Source organism: Jaculus jaculus, chromosome 10 (genome assembly GCF_020740685.1).
Source record: "Jaculus jaculus isolate mJacJac1 chromosome 10, mJacJac1.mat.Y.cur, whole genome shotgun sequence".
Classification (NCBI taxonomy): domain Eukaryota; kingdom Metazoa; phylum Chordata; class Mammalia; order Rodentia; family Dipodidae; genus Jaculus; species Jaculus jaculus.
In genome coordinates, this window is record NC_059111.1 from 100,235,135 (window position 1) to 100,253,234 (window position 18,100).

Consider the following 18,100-nt stretch of genomic DNA (forward strand, 5'->3'; position numbering starts at 1 on the left):
GACTGGGGAGATGGCTTAGCAGTTAAGGTGCTTGCCTGCAAAGCCTAGGGACTCAGGTTCCACTACCCAGAACCCCCGTAAGCCAGATGCACAAGCTGACACGTGTGCCCAGGTGGCACATATGCACAAGGTGGCACACACATCTGGAGTTTGTTTGCAGTGGCTAAGGCCCTGGCCTGCCAATTCTCTCTCTCTCTCTCTAGCTTTCATTAAAAAGAGGATAATCTCAGCATTTAGGAGGCTAAGGTGAGAAGTCACTGTGAGTTCAAGGCCAGTATGTGCTACAGGTCAGGGTGGGCTAGAGTGAGATCCTGACTCAAAAAATCCAAAAAAGGGGCTGGAGAGACGGCTTAGTGGTTAAGCGCTTTCCTGTGAAGCCTAAGGACTGCAGTTCGAGACTCGATTCCCCAGGACCCACGTTATTCAGATGCACAAGGGGGCACACACATCTGGAGTTCATTTGCAGTGGCTGAAGCCCTGGCACGCCCATTCTCTCTGTCTACCTTCCTATTTCTGTATCTCTCTCTCAAATAAATTAAAAAAAAATAAAAATAAATTAAAAAAAAAAAGACGTGTACCACCACACCCGACTCCCAATACGAATTAAAAAAAAAAATCCAAAAAAGGGGTGGAGAGATGGCTTAGCACTTGAGACTCTTGACTTCCAAGTCTAAGGACTGAAGTTCAATTCCCCAGTACCCACGTACTGGGAGACACCATTTATTGAGTAATATTTCCTTTCCCCATTTCATGCTATTTATACAGCAAAAACTTATTAAATGTTTGGGATGTAGCAATTAAAAAAACAAATGAAAATCTCTACCCCTGTGGGGCTTACAGTCTACTGGTGCCTACAGACCAGGTCATAACACATAAATCAATGTCATCCAGTTTATCTGACAATGATAAGTGCTGTGGAGAAAACTGAACAGGGTAGAGTGCTTGGGAATGCCTGTGGCATGGACTAGGGTCAAATTAGCCTCTGTTACCTCAAATAGAAGTCTAGGAGCTGACAGAAAGTTGGATCTGGATGAGAAGCAGCTAGCTGCATGACACATTATTTCTCTGTGTTTGGATGAGCTCAGTTGTCTTGGACAAGTGATATGGAGAGCAGGCTACACTCAGTGTGTAGATGTTGGAGTTGAATGAGTCAAAGTCATGGAAGAACAATCAGGGGAATCCTGAAATCCCCATACCTAGAAATGTGTGTGTTTTGAACTCTGAAAGTTACCCAAGAGTTTGTGGCTAACAGAATCGGTCATTTCAGAGTCTAGAAAGGTATCTTAGAATACATTCCCATTTATCAATTAAACAATGACTCAAATTAAAAATACATTTTATTTATTTATCTAAGAGAGACAATGAGAGAGAGAGAGAGCATGAGTACACCAGGCTTCTAACCACTGCAAACAAACTCCAGACACATGTACCACCTGTACATCTGACTTTATGTGGGCACTGGGGAATCAAACCTGGGTCCTTTGTTTTGGCCAGCAAGTTCTTAACCACTAAGCCGTCTCTCATCATCTCTTTTTTTTTTTTTTAATTTTTTTTTTTGTTCATTTTTTATTTATTTATTTGAGAGTGACAGACACAGAGAGAAAGACAGATAAAGGGAGAGAGAGAGAATGGGAGAGCCAGGGCTTCCAGCCACTGCAAACGAACTCCAGACGTGTGCGCCCCCTTGTGCATCTGGCTAACGTGGGACCTGGGGAACCAAGCCTCGAACCGGGGTCCTTAGGCTTCACAGGCAAGCGCTTAACCGCTAAGCCATCTCTCCAGCCCTCATCATCTCTTCTTTCATTTTTGAGGTAGGGTTTTGTGCTAGCCCAGGCTGACCTGAAATTCACTATGTAGTCTCAGAGTCTCAGAGTGCCTTGAACTTACGGCAATCCTCTTACCTCTGCCTCCCAAGTACTGAGAATAAAGGTATGACCACCACACCTGTCTAAGTCATCTTGCTAACCCAATAACTTTTTTTTTTTTTTCAAGGTAGGGTCTTGCTGTAGCCCTGGCTGATCTGGAATTCACTATGTACTCTCAGGGTGGCCTCGAATACATGGCAGTCCTTCTGCCTCCCAACTGCTGGGATTAAAGGCATGTGCCACCACGCCTGGCTAAAGCAATCTTGTTTTTGTTTTTGTTTTGAGGTCACATCTAGCTTGCAATAACTCAAGTTTTAACTAAGACAATTTTAAGATAATTTTTCATTTCATGAATCTAAAGGTTTCCTTTCCTCCTCTATTTCAGATACAATACCAGGGAGGCAGTGCATGGCTTCCTGTTTTTTCCTGCTTAAACAATTTGATGATGTCTTGATTTACCTCAACTCATTTAAGGTCAGGATAGAATTATCTATGTGACTTGATGTATGAATTATGATATATGGTATGTCAGCATGATAGCTAAGAGAGTAGAGTTTGAGACCAGCCAAGACTACAAAAAAAAGTTACAATATTCCTACCTTTTCCTCTAATGGCATTAGTAACATCAAGGAATTAGTCTAATTCTTTCAGATTGTTTTTAATGTATAACTGATTATTTTATATTTTATAAATTAATGTATATTAATGTAATAATAAGGTATATTAATGTGACCTGCTTTTGGCATGTTTTTCAGAGTTACTTCTATAACGATGACATCTTTAATTTTAATTATGCCCAAGCCAAAGCGGCAACAGGCAATACCAGTGAGGGTGAAGAGGTGAATATCTGCTTTTGCTTTAAATATTGTTTATTTGTACTATTTTATTTGTATTCTCTGTGTGTGTATTTGTGTGTGTGTTTGTGTGTGAGTGTTTGCCAGGGCCTTTACCACTACATTCTGGTTTATGTGGGTGGGTTGAGAATTGAACTGTGGGCATCAGACTTTGCAAGCAAGTACCTTTATCTATAGCCATCTTCCTAGCCCCTGCTTCATTTTTTTTTTTCTTTAAACTAATTATACTTGAACCAAGTGCATGTCTTTAATCCCAGCACTTGGTAGGCAGAGGTAGGAGGATTGCCATGAGTTCAAGGCCACCCTGAAACCACACAGTGAATTCCAGGTCAGCCTGGGTTAGAGTAAGACCCTACCAAAAAAAAAAAAAAAAAAAAGGTGGGGGAGAGGGGCTGGAGAGATGGTTTAGCAGTTAAGGCATTTGCCTGCAAAGCCAAAGGACCCAAGTTTGACTTCCCAGGACACACGTAAGCCAGATGCACAAGGTGACACGTGTTTGCAATGGCTGGAGGTCCTAGCGCCCCCATTCTTTCTCTCTCACTGCCTCTTTCTTGCAAATAAATAATAATAAAGTATTTGAAATAATAATGATAATGTTGATGATGCTTTTTAAAAATATATTTATTTATTTGAGAAAGAGAATGGGTGCACCAGAGCATGGAGCTACTGCAAACGAACTACGGGCACATGCACCTCCTGTGCATCTGGCTTATGTGGGTCCTGGAGAATCAAACCGAGATCCTTTGGCTTTGCAGACAAATTCCTTAACTGCTAAGCCATCTCTCCAGCCCCAGTGATGATACTTTTGAAGGCATTTGAATGTTTATATCTAGAAGCATCCTTAGCCACTTCTCACTAAAATAAAAGGACTATTAAAGATTGCTTTTGGCTGTGCATGGTGGCACATGCCTTTAATCCCAGCACTCGGGAGGCAGAGGAAGGAGGACCACCGAGAGTTCGAGGCCACCCTGAGACTCCATAGTGAATTCCAGGTCAGCGAGACCCTACCTGGAAAAAAAAACAAAAACAAAAACAAAAAACAAGATTGCTTTAGCTAGGCGTGGTGGCACATGCCTTTAATCCCAGCACTTGGGAGGCAAAGGTAGGAGGATCACCATGAGTTCAAGGTCACCCTGAGACTACATAGTGAATTCCAGGTCAACCTGAGCTAGAGTGAGACCCTACCTCAAAAAACAAAACAAACAAACAGAAAACAACTTTGCTTTGTTATTTTTTAAAGTAATTTAATTTTTTTTTAATTTTAATTTATTTATTTGACAGCAACAGACAGAGAAAGAAGCAGATAGAGAGAAATAGAGAGAATGGGTGCGCCCGGGCCACCAGTCACTGCAAACGAACTCCAGACATGTGCACCCCCTTATGCATCTGGCTAACGTGGGTTCTGGGGAGACAAGCCTCGAACCAGGGTCTTTAGGCTTCACAGGCAAACGCTTAACCACTAAGCCATCTCTCCAGCCCCAACTTTGCTTTGTTTTGTATAACATTATAAAGTACAATGTGAATAAACATACATTTTATAATCATTAATATTGTCCTTTTGATACATTTTATACAAGTATAACATATGTGCAAAAAGTATATAAGAAGGGCTAGGGAGGAGACGGTTCACCCATCAAGAGCTTAAGCCTCAAAGTCTTTCAGGCTTGTGACTACCAGGTTTGGCTCACTACAACCCACATGAAAAGCTGGGTGTGGACATGCACATATGTAACCCTGTCCAAGTGGAGTGGTGGTGGACACCTGAGACTTGCTGGGGCTTGCTGACTGACAGCAGCTCTGGATTGAAGGAGAGACCCTGTTTCAAGGAAATATACAGATGAGCAATAAGAAGACATCTGACATTCTCCTCTGGCCTCTCCACACACATGCATGGGGCACAGCCATCTGCACACACACCTGTACACTACACATCAGACATATACAATGCATATACACAGAAGAAAAGTATATGTCATGAACGTTCTACTTGACCATAATTCCTATAACCAATACTCAGATTCTAGTAACCCAATTTCTCACCTTCTTTTTAGGTCAGTGCCCTTCCTTCAGGACTAACCAATATCCTGTCTTCAAATTCCATAAATTGATTTGTTGGAATAATCTAAAAGTAATTGAATTCTTCAATTTTGTTATTAATCTAAAAGGTCACAATATCGTCAGCTTAGGGCAACCTGATAGTTATTTTTATTGCAAAACCGACCTCATGTTTGTTTTCTTTTTCTTTCCTCTTGTTTCAGGTGTTCCTCTTGATTCAAAATGAGAAGTTAAAAAATGATTACATTTACCTCAGTTGGTTAGCTCGGTGCTGTGAGTGTTCTTTAATGTCACATAGGACTTTTCTTTTACATTAAACATTCCATAAGCTTATTTTCTTGTTTTGTTATGTAGCATGAGTAAACTGAAATTAAAGCTTGCTTATGTGACTTTAGAAGAGGTTCCTTGTAAACGTGGCATGTATATTATCCCATGAATACTTCCTCCATTCAGCAGTGATGTACGGCTTACATTCTAGAAAGGTGTCAGGTTCTTCCTTTGCGTTATTAAAGCTTTCAGACTCTGTGTTGCTTGTGACACAGTACTGTCACATTGATTTTACCTTTTCATTTTTCAAGCCTAAAAAGTGACAGTATGTCAAAATGTAATTTTTGTGCACTATATAACCTGTAATCTGTTTCTTTCTCTCTTTCTTCTTATTGTAATTTTTTTTTTTTTTTTTTTTGAGGTAGGGTCTCACTGTAGTCCAGGCTGACCTGGAATTCACTATGTAGTCTCAGGGTGGCCTTGAACTCATGGTGATCCTCCTACCTCTGCCTCCCGAGTGCTGGGATTAAAGGCATGCACCACCAAACCTGGCTGAATTTTTTAAATTTATTTATTTATTTATTTAAGAGAGAGGAAAGAAAAGGAGAAAGAGTGAGTGCTAGGATTAAAGGCATGAATCACCAGATCTGGCTTGAAGATTTTTATAATTTTTTTTAAGTTTATTTATTTATTTATGAGAGAGAGAATATGAGAATGGGCTCACTAGGCTTCTTGCTGCTACAAATGAAGCACCTTTAACTGCTGAACCATCTCCTCAGTCCCTTGAATATTTTTCTTTTTTTTTTTTTTTTTTTCCCCAAGGTAGAGTCTCACTGTAGCCCAGGACGACCTGCAACCACTCTGTAGTCCTAGGTTGGCCTCGAACTCAAAGGAATCATCCTATCTCTGCCTCTCAGAGGCTGGGATTAAAGGCATGCACCACCATACCCCTTGACTATTTTAAGTATGGTAGAATTTGTATAGGGAGCTAGCTCAATTGCTACTAATTACTATTTTTATTTATTTGAAAGAGGAAGATAATGAGAGAATGGGCCTGCCAGGGCCTCCAGCCACTGTAAACAAACTCCAGATGCATGTGCCACCTTGTGCATCTGGTTTATGTGGGTAGTGGGGAATAACTCCAGGTACTTCAACTTCACAGGCAAGCACCTTAACTGCTAAGCCATCTCTCCAGCTCTGATTACCACTTTAAAACTATTTTTGGAGGCTGGGCATGGTGGTGCATGTCTTTAATCCCAACACTTTGGAGACAGAGGTAGGAGGATCACTATGAGTTCAAGGCTAGCGTGAGACTACATAGTGATTTCTAGGTCAGCCTAGGCCAAAGTGAGACCCTACCTCGAAAAAAAAAAATTATTTTTTGAAATATAAATCCAAATCCACAGAATAAAAAAATACAATAATTGGGCTGGAGAGATGGCTTAGCGGTTAAGTGCTTGCCTGTGAAGCCTAAGGACCCCCATTCGAGGCTCAGTTCCCCAGGTCCCACGTTAGCCAGATGCACAAGGGGGCGCACGCGTCTGGAGTTCGTCTGCAGAGGCTGGAAGCCCTGGCGCGCCCATTCTCTCTCTCCCTCTATCTGTCTTTCTATCTCTGTCTGTCGCTCTCAAATAAAAAAAAAAAAAAATTAAAAAAAATACAATGATTATTTTTTATTTATTTATTTTTTTGGGTTTTCGAGGTAAGGTCTCATTCTAACCCAGGCTGACCTAGAATTCACTCTGTATTCTCAGAGTGGCCTCAAACTCATGGCGATCCTCCTACCTCTCTGCCTCCTGAGTGCTGGGATTAAAGGCGTGTGCCACCACACCCGGCTTTTTAATTATTTCTTGTTTATTTTAAAACAAAACACGGGCTGGAGAGATGGCTTAGCAGTTAAGGCCTTTGCCTTCAAAGCCAAAGGACCTTGATTTGATTCCCCAGAACCCATGTAAGCCAGATGCACAAGGTGGTGCATATGTCTGGAGTTCATTTGCAGTGGCTGGAGGCCCTGATGTGATCATTCTCTCTCTCTCTGAAATAAATTAAATTAAATTAAATTAAATTAAAAACACCTTGGGCTGGAGAGATGGCTTAGCGGTTAAGCGCTTGCCTGTGAAGCCTAAGGACCCCGGTTCGAGGCTCAGTTCCCCAGGTCCCACGTTAGCCAGATGCACAAGGGGCGCACGCGTCTGGAGTTCGTTTGCAGTGGCTGGTAGCCCTGGCGCGCCCATTCTCTCTCTCTCTCTCTCTCTGCCTCGTTCTCTGTCTGTTGCTCTCAAATAAATAAATAAAAATAAACCAAAAAAAAATTAAAAAAAAAAAAAATTAAAAACACCTAAACTGGGGCTGGAGAGATGGCTTAGCGGTTAAGCGCTTGCCTGTGAAGCCTAAGGACCCCGGTTCGAGGCTCGGTTCCCCAGGTCCCACGTTAGCCAGATGCACAAGGGGGCGCACGCGTCTGGAGTTCGTTTGCAGAGGCTGGAAGCCCTGGCGCGCCCATTCTCTCTCTCCCTCTATCTGTCTTTCTCTCTGTGTCTGTCGCTCTCAAATAAATAAATTAAAAAAAAAAAAAATTTAAAAAAAAAAAAAAAAAAAAAAAAAAAAACACCTAAACTGGGTTTGATGGAATAGTCTATAATTCTGGCACTTGGGGGGTTTGAGGCTGAGGGATCTGAAGTTTGAAGACATTCTTTTTAACACAGTAATGTATTGTCTTACAGATAGATTATAGAGAGATGGACAAATACTGCATAAAATTTTGTTCCCTCTTGTAGATATCATGAATAAGAAACCAAGATTAGCCTGGGAGCTTTATCTCAAGATGGAAACTTCTGGCGAGTCCTTTAGTCTACTACAGCTTATTGCTAATGACTGTTACAAGGTGAGTTTGTGTGACTGTGTGTGAGATCAGAGTCACATTGCTGATTTGGTTAAATATTAGGAAACAGTGTCCTAGAAACTAGCTAGTTATTAGTGGGAAGGTTTGTATTGATCCCAGCACTTGGGAGGCAGAGGTAGGTAGGAGGATCACTGTGAGTTTAAGACCAGCTTGAGACTACATAGTACATTCCAATTCACCCTGGCCTAGAGCGAGACTCTACCTCAAAAAGCAAAACAAAACAAAATCTTAACCTCAAAATCTAGAAGTCCTTATTTTTGGAATAATTCATCTTGTCTAAAAGATAGGAAAATGTCAGGTAAGTAGAGTGTAGTGCTTAGCTAATCAGCAGCCACTTATTTCAAAGTGAATCATTATTTTTAAAAAAGGGGGGTCGGTGGAGAGATGGCTTAGCAGTTAAGGCGCTTGCCTGTGAAGCCTAAGGACCCAGGTTCACTCCTCCAGGTCCCACACAAGCCAGATGCACATGATGGCACATGTATTGTTTGTAGTGGGTACAGGCCCTGACGTGCCCATTCTCTCTGTCTCTTTCTCTCCTCTCTTGTCTCTAAGAAATAAATAAAAATAAATCTTGTAAAATTTTTTAAACAGGAACTATTGGGGAAAAGACTTCAAGACATTGGAAATTTGATAATAATAGTTTACCTTGATTTGGTTAAGTAAATCAGGGGAACTGAATGGAAAGGAAACATGGAAATCCAGAAAAATATTTCAGTTTTAGAGATACGAAATGTGAACTGTCACTGAGGCTCTTAACAGAGATAAGTAGGAAATTGTCAGAATGAGTTTAGAGCTCAGATATTCATGTGAAAAATAGAATTAGAGTATCAGGGGCTAGAGAGATGGTTTAGCGGTTAAGGCGCTTGACTGCAAAGCCAAAGGACCCAGGTTTGTCTCCCCAGGACCTGTGTAAGCCAGATACACAGGGGGTGCATGCATCTGGGTTTCGTTTGCAATGTCTGGAGGCCCTGGCATGCCCATTTTCTCTCTCTCTCTCTCTCTCTCTCTCTCTCTCTCTGTCTGTCTGTCTCTCCCTGCCTATTTCTATCTCCCTTTCTCTCGCTTCAAATAAATAAATAAAAATAAAATATTTTTTAAAAAGAAATAGAGTTTCAGGAGTTAATAGTTTGAAACCTGTTATAACAAACATCTGTAATCCCAGCACTCAAGAGGCAAAGGCAGAAGGATTTTAAGTTTAAGGCCAACCTGAGCCACAATGGGAGACCCTGTCTCAAAAAAAAAAAAAAAAAAAAAAAGTTACAGTAGTGATCAGTAAGAGTACCAGAGAGTGAGGGAGACTAACAGGAAATATGAGGATCCATGGGAAAACCAGGTTCTAAGTGCTAAAAATAGAAATAATGAATAAAAGAGCATAGAGGAAAGAAAATAATTGAGAATGCTGGTGGTCTCAGCACTTGGGAGTCTAAGGCAAGAGATTTGCTTCAGGAACACAATAGACTTACATCTCAGAAAGAGACAAATACTAGTAATAGTGTGTAAGAAACCTGGAGAGAGCCGGGCGTGGTGGTGCATGCCTTTAATCCCAGCACTCGGGAGGCAGAGGTAGGAGGATCGCCATGAGTTCAAGGCCATCCTGAGACTACAGAGTTAATTCCAGGTCAGCCTGGACCAGAGTGAGACCCTACCTCGAAAAGCCAAAAAGAAAGAAAGAAAGAAAGAAAGAAAAGAAAAAGAAACCTGGACAGAGCTGGGTGTGGTGGCGCACGCCTTTAATCCCAGCACTCAGCACTCAGGAGGCAGAGGTAGGAGGATCGCTGTGAGTTTGAGGCCACCCTGAATTCACTACATAGTGAATTCCAGTCAGCCTGAGAGCTAGAGTGAGACCCTACCTCAAAAAAAAAAAAAAAAAAAAAAAAAAAGAAAGAAAGAAAGAAAGAAAAAAAGAAAAGAAAAAGAAAAAAAAGAAACCAGGAGAGAAAACAGTACTTTCCATCACTCTTTTTCTTGCTCCTCCTTGTCAAATGCTAAGGAAGGAGACAGTCATATCAGCAGCCAGGTAGAAATGTGTGAGGCCCAAGGCAACAGTGGAAGGTAGGGAAACTGAGTGGGACATGAATCATATAGCCGTTAGAAACCTGACACTGAGGATAGGAGGAAAATGGGGTGCTAATTTAAAAGGGAAAACGATGTTTTGAATTTGGGGGTGGTGAAGAAAGTGCAAAAATAAATCTGTAGAGAGAGGAAGAGAAGCCATTCAATAAATTCAAGAAAGCAGGGATAGCTGGGCATGGTGGTGCACGCTTTTAATCCTAACACTCGGACGGCAGAGGTAGGAGGACCTCCATGAGTTCGAGGCCACCCTGAGAATTCATAGTGAATTCCATATCAGCCTGGGCTAGAGTGAAACCCTATCTCAAAAAGTCGTAAGAAAGAAAGATAGAAGAAAAAGAAAAAAAAGAAAGGAAAGAAGGAAGCAAGGGCAGTTTTGAAATAGGCTGTAGAGGAGATAAGAAGTTAAGATCAAAGGAAGATGAGCACTCTGAAAAACAATTTAGGGGCTGGAAGAATGGCTTGGAGGTTAAGACTCTTGCCTGCAAAGGCAAAGGACCCAGGTTCAATTCCCCCAGGACCCACGTAAGCCAGATGCACAATATGGCACATGCATCTAGAGTTCATCTGCAGTAGCTGGAGGCTCTGGTGCACCCATTCTCTTTCTCCGTCTCTCTTTTTCTCTCTCTCTTTCTCTGTCAAATAAATAAATAAATAAAAATAATAAAACAATTTAGCACCATCTCATGTCTTAAGTGGTACCACAATCACCCACTAGTTTGAAGGCTCACTAGAAGCCTGATGCAAACACACATTTGCCATGCAGCCTAGAAATTGCACACCTATACTTTTATGCAGAGAAATGAAAGCCTATGTCTGCACAAACGTACTAATATGAATAGCACAAATTTAAACACACAAATGCGAGTAGCAGCTTTATTTCTAGTAGTCTAAAACTGGAAGCAAAGTCCTTCATTGTAAAGTCGTAGCTAAGATGGATTGCAGCATGGAAGTAGCAGGAAGAGGACATGTAGGTTAGAGAAGTCAAAACATGCTTCACTTTTCTTCCTTCTGAGGGAATCAAAGAGTCATATCTTTCTCCACTTGCCTATTTCAAGGATATGTAGAAGAGATCCTTGTCCAGAAGAAAGAGACAACAAATGAGAAGAAAAATGGCAGAATTAAGTCCAAACACATCAATAATACATTATGTATAAATGTTACAAACCCATAGCTTAGCAGTTATTGACAGTGTGTAAAATGAAGCTGTCTGTAAGAAATTCACCTCTAAGCCAGACATCGTGACTCATACCTATGATCCCAGCCCCCAGGAAGCTGAAGAAGGAGGATCATGAGGACAGTGACGAAGGGAAGGAGAAGAAATAAATAAGAAAGTCATGTCGGGTTGGAGAGATGCTTAGCAGTTAAGGCACTTACTTGCCTGTGAAGCCTAAGGACCCAGGTTCGATTCTCCAGGTCCCACATAAGCCACATAGGCACATGGTGGCACATGCATCTGGAGTTCATTTGCAGTGGCTAGAGGCCCTGGCTCATCCATTCTCCCTCTCTCTGTCCTTTTCTCTGCCTCTAATAAATAAATAAATTAATTAATGTCAATATATGGAATAGGTCAAAAGTAAAAGGATGGAAAGACTATATAGCATAGTTTTGGCTGCATCCTTGACAAAGAAGCATAACCTTTCCACATGACCCTGTAATTACACTTCTGTGTATTTATCCTAGAGAAATGAAAACCTGCTTCCTCAAAAACAAACTTTTTTAAAAAATTTTATTTATTTATTTATTTATTTGAGAGCGACAGACACAGAGAGAAAGACAGATAGAGGGAGAGAGAGAGAATGGGCACGCCAGGGCTTCCAGCCTCTGCAAACGAACTCCAGACGTGTGCGCCCCCTTGTGCATCTGGCTAACGTGGGACCTGGGGAACTGAGCCTCAAACCGGGGTCCTTAGGCTTCACAGGCAAGCACTTAACCGCTAAGTCATCTCTCCAGCCCCAAAACAAACTTTTATAACATTCTCTGTACTAGCTTCACACTGGAAGCAGTAGAAAGTCCAATAGGTGAGTGGTTCAACACACTGGTCCATCATAGAATACTATCAGTAATACATAGAAACTAATGAGGGCCTGATTCATTTCCTGATGCTTGATTGCAGAGACCTTTGAAGTCTCATGCCCTCTTCTCCTCCTGCCCCACATGGGCACAAAAGATAAGAAAGTTTGGGACTTCCTACTTTGGTTCCACTGAATAATTCTTTTCTTTTTCGGGGCGGCGGGGGGGAGGGATAGGGTGTCATTCTAGCACAGGCTGACCTGGAATTCTCTATGTAATCTCAGGGTGGCCTCAAACTCACAGCAGTCCTCCTGCCTCTACCTCCTGAGTACTGGGATTAAAGGCATGTGCCACCACATCCAGCTTCCACTGGGTAACCAATCATACAAGATTGGCTTTAGTTCAGTCACCCTCGCCCTGACCTCACCCTTGTCCACCAGAAAACCTTAGGCCAGGCAGGGCATAGTGGCACACACCTTTAAACCCAGCATGCGGGAGGCAGAGGTAGGAGGATCGCCGTGAGTTCAAGGCCACCTTGAGACTCCATAGTGAATTCCAGGTCAGCCTGGGCTAGAGTGAAACCCTACCTCGAAAAACAAAAACCAAAGGAAAACCCTTAGGCCAGGACCCTTTCCCTGGTTTCTCAGGCCCACCTCTATCTTCTCTCTCTCTCTCTACCTCGTTATGGACCTCAATTGTACAGCACTTGCATAGCATCATATATACAAATAGCAAAAAACTCATAATTGGGAGATGGAGAGATGGCTTAGCGGTTAAGGCATTTGCCTGCAAAACCAAAGGATCTGGTTCAGTGTCCCAGTACCCACGTAAGCCAGATGCACAAGGGGCACATGCATCTGGAGTTCGTTTGCAGTGCCTGGAGGCCCTGGCAAGCTCATTCTCCTGGCACGCTCATTCTCTCTCTCTCTTTCTATCAAATAAATAAAATATATTTTAGGGCTGGAGAGATGGCTTAGCGGTTAAACGCTTGCCTGTGAAGCCTAAGGACCCCGGTTCGAGGCTCGGTTCCCCAGGTCCCACGTTAGCCAGATGCACAAGAGGGTGCACGCGTCTGGAGTTCGTTTGCAGAGGCTGGAAGCCCTGCGCACCCATTCTTTCTCTCCCTCTATCTGTCTTTCTCTCTGTGTATGTCACTCTCAAAGAAATAAATAAATAAAATTAAAAAAAAATAAAATATATTTTAAACACACACACAATTGGGGCTGGGCATGTTGGCACACACCTTTAATCTGAGCACTTGGGAAACAGAAGTAGGATTGCTGTGAGTTTGAGGCCGGCCTGAGACTGCATACTGAATTCCAGTCAGCCTGGACTAGAGTAAGACCCTGTGTTGAAAAACCCAATAAATAAATAAATATTTAAAAAAAAAAAAAAGAATAAGAAACAAAAAAGAAGTTGGGCATGGTGAAATACACCTTTAATACCAGCATTTGGAAGGCAGAGATAGGAGGATTGCTGTGAATTCAAGTTCACCATGAGACTATACAGTAAATTCCAGATCAGCCTGGACTAGAGTGAGACCCTATTTCAAAAAAAAAAAAAAAAGTGTATTAAAAAATCTTGAAAAATACCCAGTTAAATAAGTCATCAGTGTTTATTGACAAGATTAGAATATAGATTAATGAATATGTTGATGGGAGCATGACTTGACTATATGCAGAAAAATATTATATACTATTGAAAACTAAATGAATATAAACTGGCTTAACATGACTTAAACTGTGGTTTCCTTTTAGTTTAGAATGAAAATTTTCCAAGTTACTAACCAAAAATGTTATCATTCATACACTTACTTGAGATAGTTCTGTTTCATGCTATGTGCATGTTTAGTTTCACTCTGTACAGTCTTTTGAACAGAAGTATTTGCACATTTTCTTCCACTCAGATGGGCCAGTTTTACTATTCAGCCAAAGCTTTTGATGTCCTAGAGCGGCTGGATCCCAACCCGGAATACTGGGAAGGCAAAAGGGGTGCCTGTGTGGGCATTTTCCAGATGATCTTAGCTGGGAGAGAACCCAAGTAAGTAAACAAGAAGACTTCGCCTCTACCCCCTTGCCACTATGTGAGGGAAAATCCTTGCTTTTTGGGATGGTATCTTCTGAAAACTCAAAGTTAGAAAGTTTTATTTCTTGATAATTTTTATACATGAATATATTTTGATCATATATACCCCCATTACCTTCTTTCATGTTGAGAACTAATTCCCACTGAACCCCTTTATTCTTTTCAACTAGTCTGATGTCTGTTTTTTTTATTTTTGTTGTTTTGTGTGTGTGAGTGTGTGTGTGACTGTGTGGCCTACTGAGTTTTATTAGGGTTGTTTGTATGAGTATGGGTGGAATTTTTTTTTTTTTTTTTACTAGAGCATGGGCTACAAAGATGTTTTCAAATGGTAAAAATGTTAATTGGTAAAAAATTCACATATGAAAGCCAGCTGTGGTGGCACACACCTTTAATCCCAGCACTTGAGAGGCAGAGGTATGAGGATTGCTGTGAGCTCGAGCCACCCTGAGACTACATAGTGAATTCCAGGTCATCCTGGGCTAGAGTGAAACCCTAGCTCAAAAAACCAAAGGAAAGGAAAATTGCTCACACCTTTAATAAATTCAGGAGGCAGTGATAGGAGTGAATTCCCAGGTCAGGCTGGGCTAGAGTGAGACACTACCTCAAAAAAAAAAAAAAAAAGTGTGTATTAGATGGCTAGGTTATAGACAAACAAGGAAAACTTGGTTTGATGAGGAAGATTTCACAGAATGTGCATTTTACTCTGCCAGTATAAGACGGAGAGCCAGGACATTTTTAATTGGTTGTTAATACACAGTAGAGGAAAATACTACCACAAATGCCTTACTAGAAGTACAGGATAAAGTTGTGTGCTAAGTTTCATTTTTTAAAAATATGTCATTTTTATTTATTTGAGGGAGAGAGATACAGAAATAGGCAGCTAAAGGGAAAAAGTGGGTGCTCCAGGGCCTCCAGCCACTACAGACAAACTCCAAATGTATGCACCCCCTTGTGCATCTGGCTTACGTAGGTCCTGGGGAGTCAAACCTGGGTTTGACTTGGCTTTTCAGGCAAGCGCCTTAACTGCTAAGCTATCTCTCCAGCCCCCTAATTTTCATTTTTTATTGAAACATTTATTGTACTTTCAAATCTTTTTGTCAGAGAGACCCTTCGAGAAGTGCTCCATTTATTGAGGAGCACAGGTAACACCCAAGTAGAGTACATCATCCGAATCATGAAGAAATGGGCCAAAGAAAACAGAGTGCCAATCTAAAACCATCCCAACCCCAAGGACCAGCTTCCACTCTGACAGAAAACTGGGACTCATTTTCCTCAAGTTGATTATGATACAGGTCTCTATTTGGTTGACATTTTCATCCTTGCTCTTCAAGCCTCAAGGTCAGTGACTGACTTGCTTAGAGCTAGCCATTTGGCTAGACAATGTCCCACAGTCTATGCTGTAGCCCTGTATGATCCTTCTAGCAATAAGACTTTGGATTTATCTGGTGCCTTTCTTCCAAAACTACCATGTAATTTACTGACTCTGAGGAGAACATCATAGCTTTTTTTCATGTTAGCATTTCATAAAAATTTCTTCTAGCTGCAATAACAAGGATCTTGATGCTAAAGAGTCCCCATGGCTTTGTTACTGTCTGTTGTCTCTGTATATTATGCCAGTTTATTGGGGAGTAGTAGAGAATAGGCATATAATAACTGCTGCTAAGTTGTAAGTTGAGCACTACAGTTTAAAAGGTACTATGAAAATGTATGACATATATATATATATTGTGTATATGCACAAACAGTGGAAAATTATTGATGTGAAGATAATAAACCATGGGTTGCATAGGATCCTTTGAGGGCCCTCTAATAGCTGGACTCTCCCTCTTCAGCTATATCCCAGCCTCATTTTTCCTGAGCTTTCATAATATAAACCTTTTGCACAAGTGAGTGTTCTCAGCAAACAGATCTACAGCTTTTTTTTTTTTTTTTTTAATGTGTGACTCCAGACTGGATCCCGAGAGGAGGTATGCCATCTCTTCTCTGGGTTTTATGGAGACTTCTTTCCTTTGTCTTTCTGTGTTAGCCTCTTAAAGTACTGTGGCAACCTTAAAAGGGCACAGGAAAGGGTGACAGATCTACAACGTTTTATGTATTAGAATCCCTTTGCTTCTATGCCTTTTTTTTTTTTTTCTGTAAGTTTAAGGCATCCAGTGTTACAGGTCTAGAATGTGCAGAGCCATCCTAGAGATAGAGAATGGATGGGTCAGAATTCCTAGAAACACTGCATCCATTTTCCTCTTACCCATAGTGTCCCACTGTGGATGAAGGAGTTAGGAACCCAGCCAGAATAAAAGCAACTAAAAGACTAATGGCTGAAAACAGTCATCACCTCTGATTGGTCTCCAGGTTCTCCCGCTCTGTGAGGAGGAGGGTCAGCGTCCTGTCTCTTACATTAGGCTCTGATTGGATCAGTCCAGAGCACAGAGCAAAATAAACTGGCCTAACAGAATTTTAGGAAACAAGCTTCATCATTTTCATATGCCAAAACTTCCAGTTTCCCATTCTGTTGTTCCTACTTGTTTAAGAATTAGTTCTCAACATGAAAGGTATGAAGTGGGTAAGAAACAGGTAAAACCTGCTATAATTCTGAAATTGTTCTTACAAACTTACCTTGCTTAAAATACTAGGAAACAGTAGTGGGAAAGCAGATGGAACTTCTAAGTTGTTTATGGTAACTAAATTTGTCTTCTAGTTAATTGCTGTCAATTTCAGTTCCCTATACTTGGAAAAACTTTTTCATTGATGGTGATTTACTTTTAAGTGAATTTTTGGTGAGGAGGACATTTTGAGATAGGGTCTCATTGTAGCTCAGGCTGATCTGGCGCTCACTCTGGAGTCCCAGGCTGGCCTCAAGCTCACGGTAATCCTCCTACCTCTGCCTCCTGAGTGCTGAGATTAAAGCGTGCACCACTGAATTTTTGTTGAATTTAACACTCAACATTCCCCCTGACATTTTCCTGTCTTTGGGGAGTGGTGTATATTCTAAATGCACCAGAATTTTAGATTTTTAAACATGTTTTTAATCTCCAGGATTGAACCAAAAATGTAAAGACTAGTTTAAAGAGAAGTACATCTGATTCTGTTATTAAGTATAACTACTTCTAAAATGTCTTGACAGGGTTTCAAGCTGCATGGCTGATTTTTTTCATATGTAATGGAAAACACAGGAGAGGAAGGCCCAGGCTTGGGAATGTAGTATACATGTACAGTTTATAGCATCAATGAACTATTTAATGTCGGTAGTATATATTACTTGCAAATGGAAAAAAGTATTTTGTAATTATTTTTGTACCTCAAAGGAATTATTACATGCAACTGTACTATATTCAAATTAAATTTTGTTACTGGGTTTTTCTCTTGATATTCTGCACTAACATTCACAGCACCAAACACTGATTCAACCAAAAGCTGACCCAGATGTGTTTAGAACTGGGAGGTGTATACATGTAAGAGGGATGGAGAGAGTGAATACTAAATCCTCATATTTGAGTTCAGTATGATAAATGCAGCACATTTTCATATAAAATGTCTGAAATTTAGTTCTGAGAAGCAGAGGAGACAGGAAAACAAAGAGGTATGAGCCATCTTTGTAGAAAGCATTTTGTGCTGCAGTAGCGATCTCATTTGAAAAGTTCCCAGCTGCTTCTCAAATGAGATGGTAAAGAGTAAATGCCAAACTCTGAATCAGAAGCGAATGCCTGCTAGGTAGGTACATAGCCGTGTGGCCCCCTCTATGCATATTCATCAAGGCAACTGGTCCAGGAAAAGTCATCTTCCTTAAAGATGAATAGCCATAGTGGTTAAGACACTTACTTGCCTGTGAAGCCTAAGGTCCTTGGTTTGATTTCCCCATACCCACATAAGCTAGATGCACAAGGTGGCACATGTATCTGTAGTTTGTTTGCATTGCCTAGAGGCCCTGGTATGCCCATTATTTCCCTCCCTCCTTCTCCCCCCCCTCTTCTCTAGTAAATAAATAAATAAAA

General features: G+C 41.1%; 1 protein-coding gene and 1 non-coding gene across 2 annotated transcripts in view; one reads left to right on the forward strand and one right to left on the reverse strand.

Moving 5' to 3' along the window:
* Ttc26 (tetratricopeptide repeat domain 26) overlaps positions 1-15,660 on the forward strand; it is a 50,609-nt gene extending 34,949 nt beyond the window's left edge. The window contains exons 13-18 of the mRNA XM_012949360.2: positions 2,251-2,339; positions 2,621-2,704; positions 4,978-5,047; positions 7,819-7,925; positions 13,933-14,066; positions 15,213-15,660. Of these exons, the coding sequence (XP_012804814.2) occupies positions 2,251-2,339; positions 2,621-2,704; positions 4,978-5,047; positions 7,819-7,925; positions 13,933-14,066; positions 15,213-15,324 (596 nt within the window). The 3' untranslated portion in view covers positions 15,325-15,660. The remainder of the gene's footprint in view (positions 1-2,250; positions 2,340-2,620; positions 2,705-4,977; positions 5,048-7,818; positions 7,926-13,932; positions 14,067-15,212) is intronic.
* A 386-nt stretch (positions 15,661-16,046) lies between these two features.
* Positions 16,047-16,172, reverse strand: LOC123464300. The gene has a single exon (XR_006639527.1). It is a non-coding gene; the product is annotated as a small nucleolar RNA SNORA26 (small nucleolar RNA).
* Between the last annotated feature and the right edge of the window lie 1,928 nt (positions 16,173-18,100).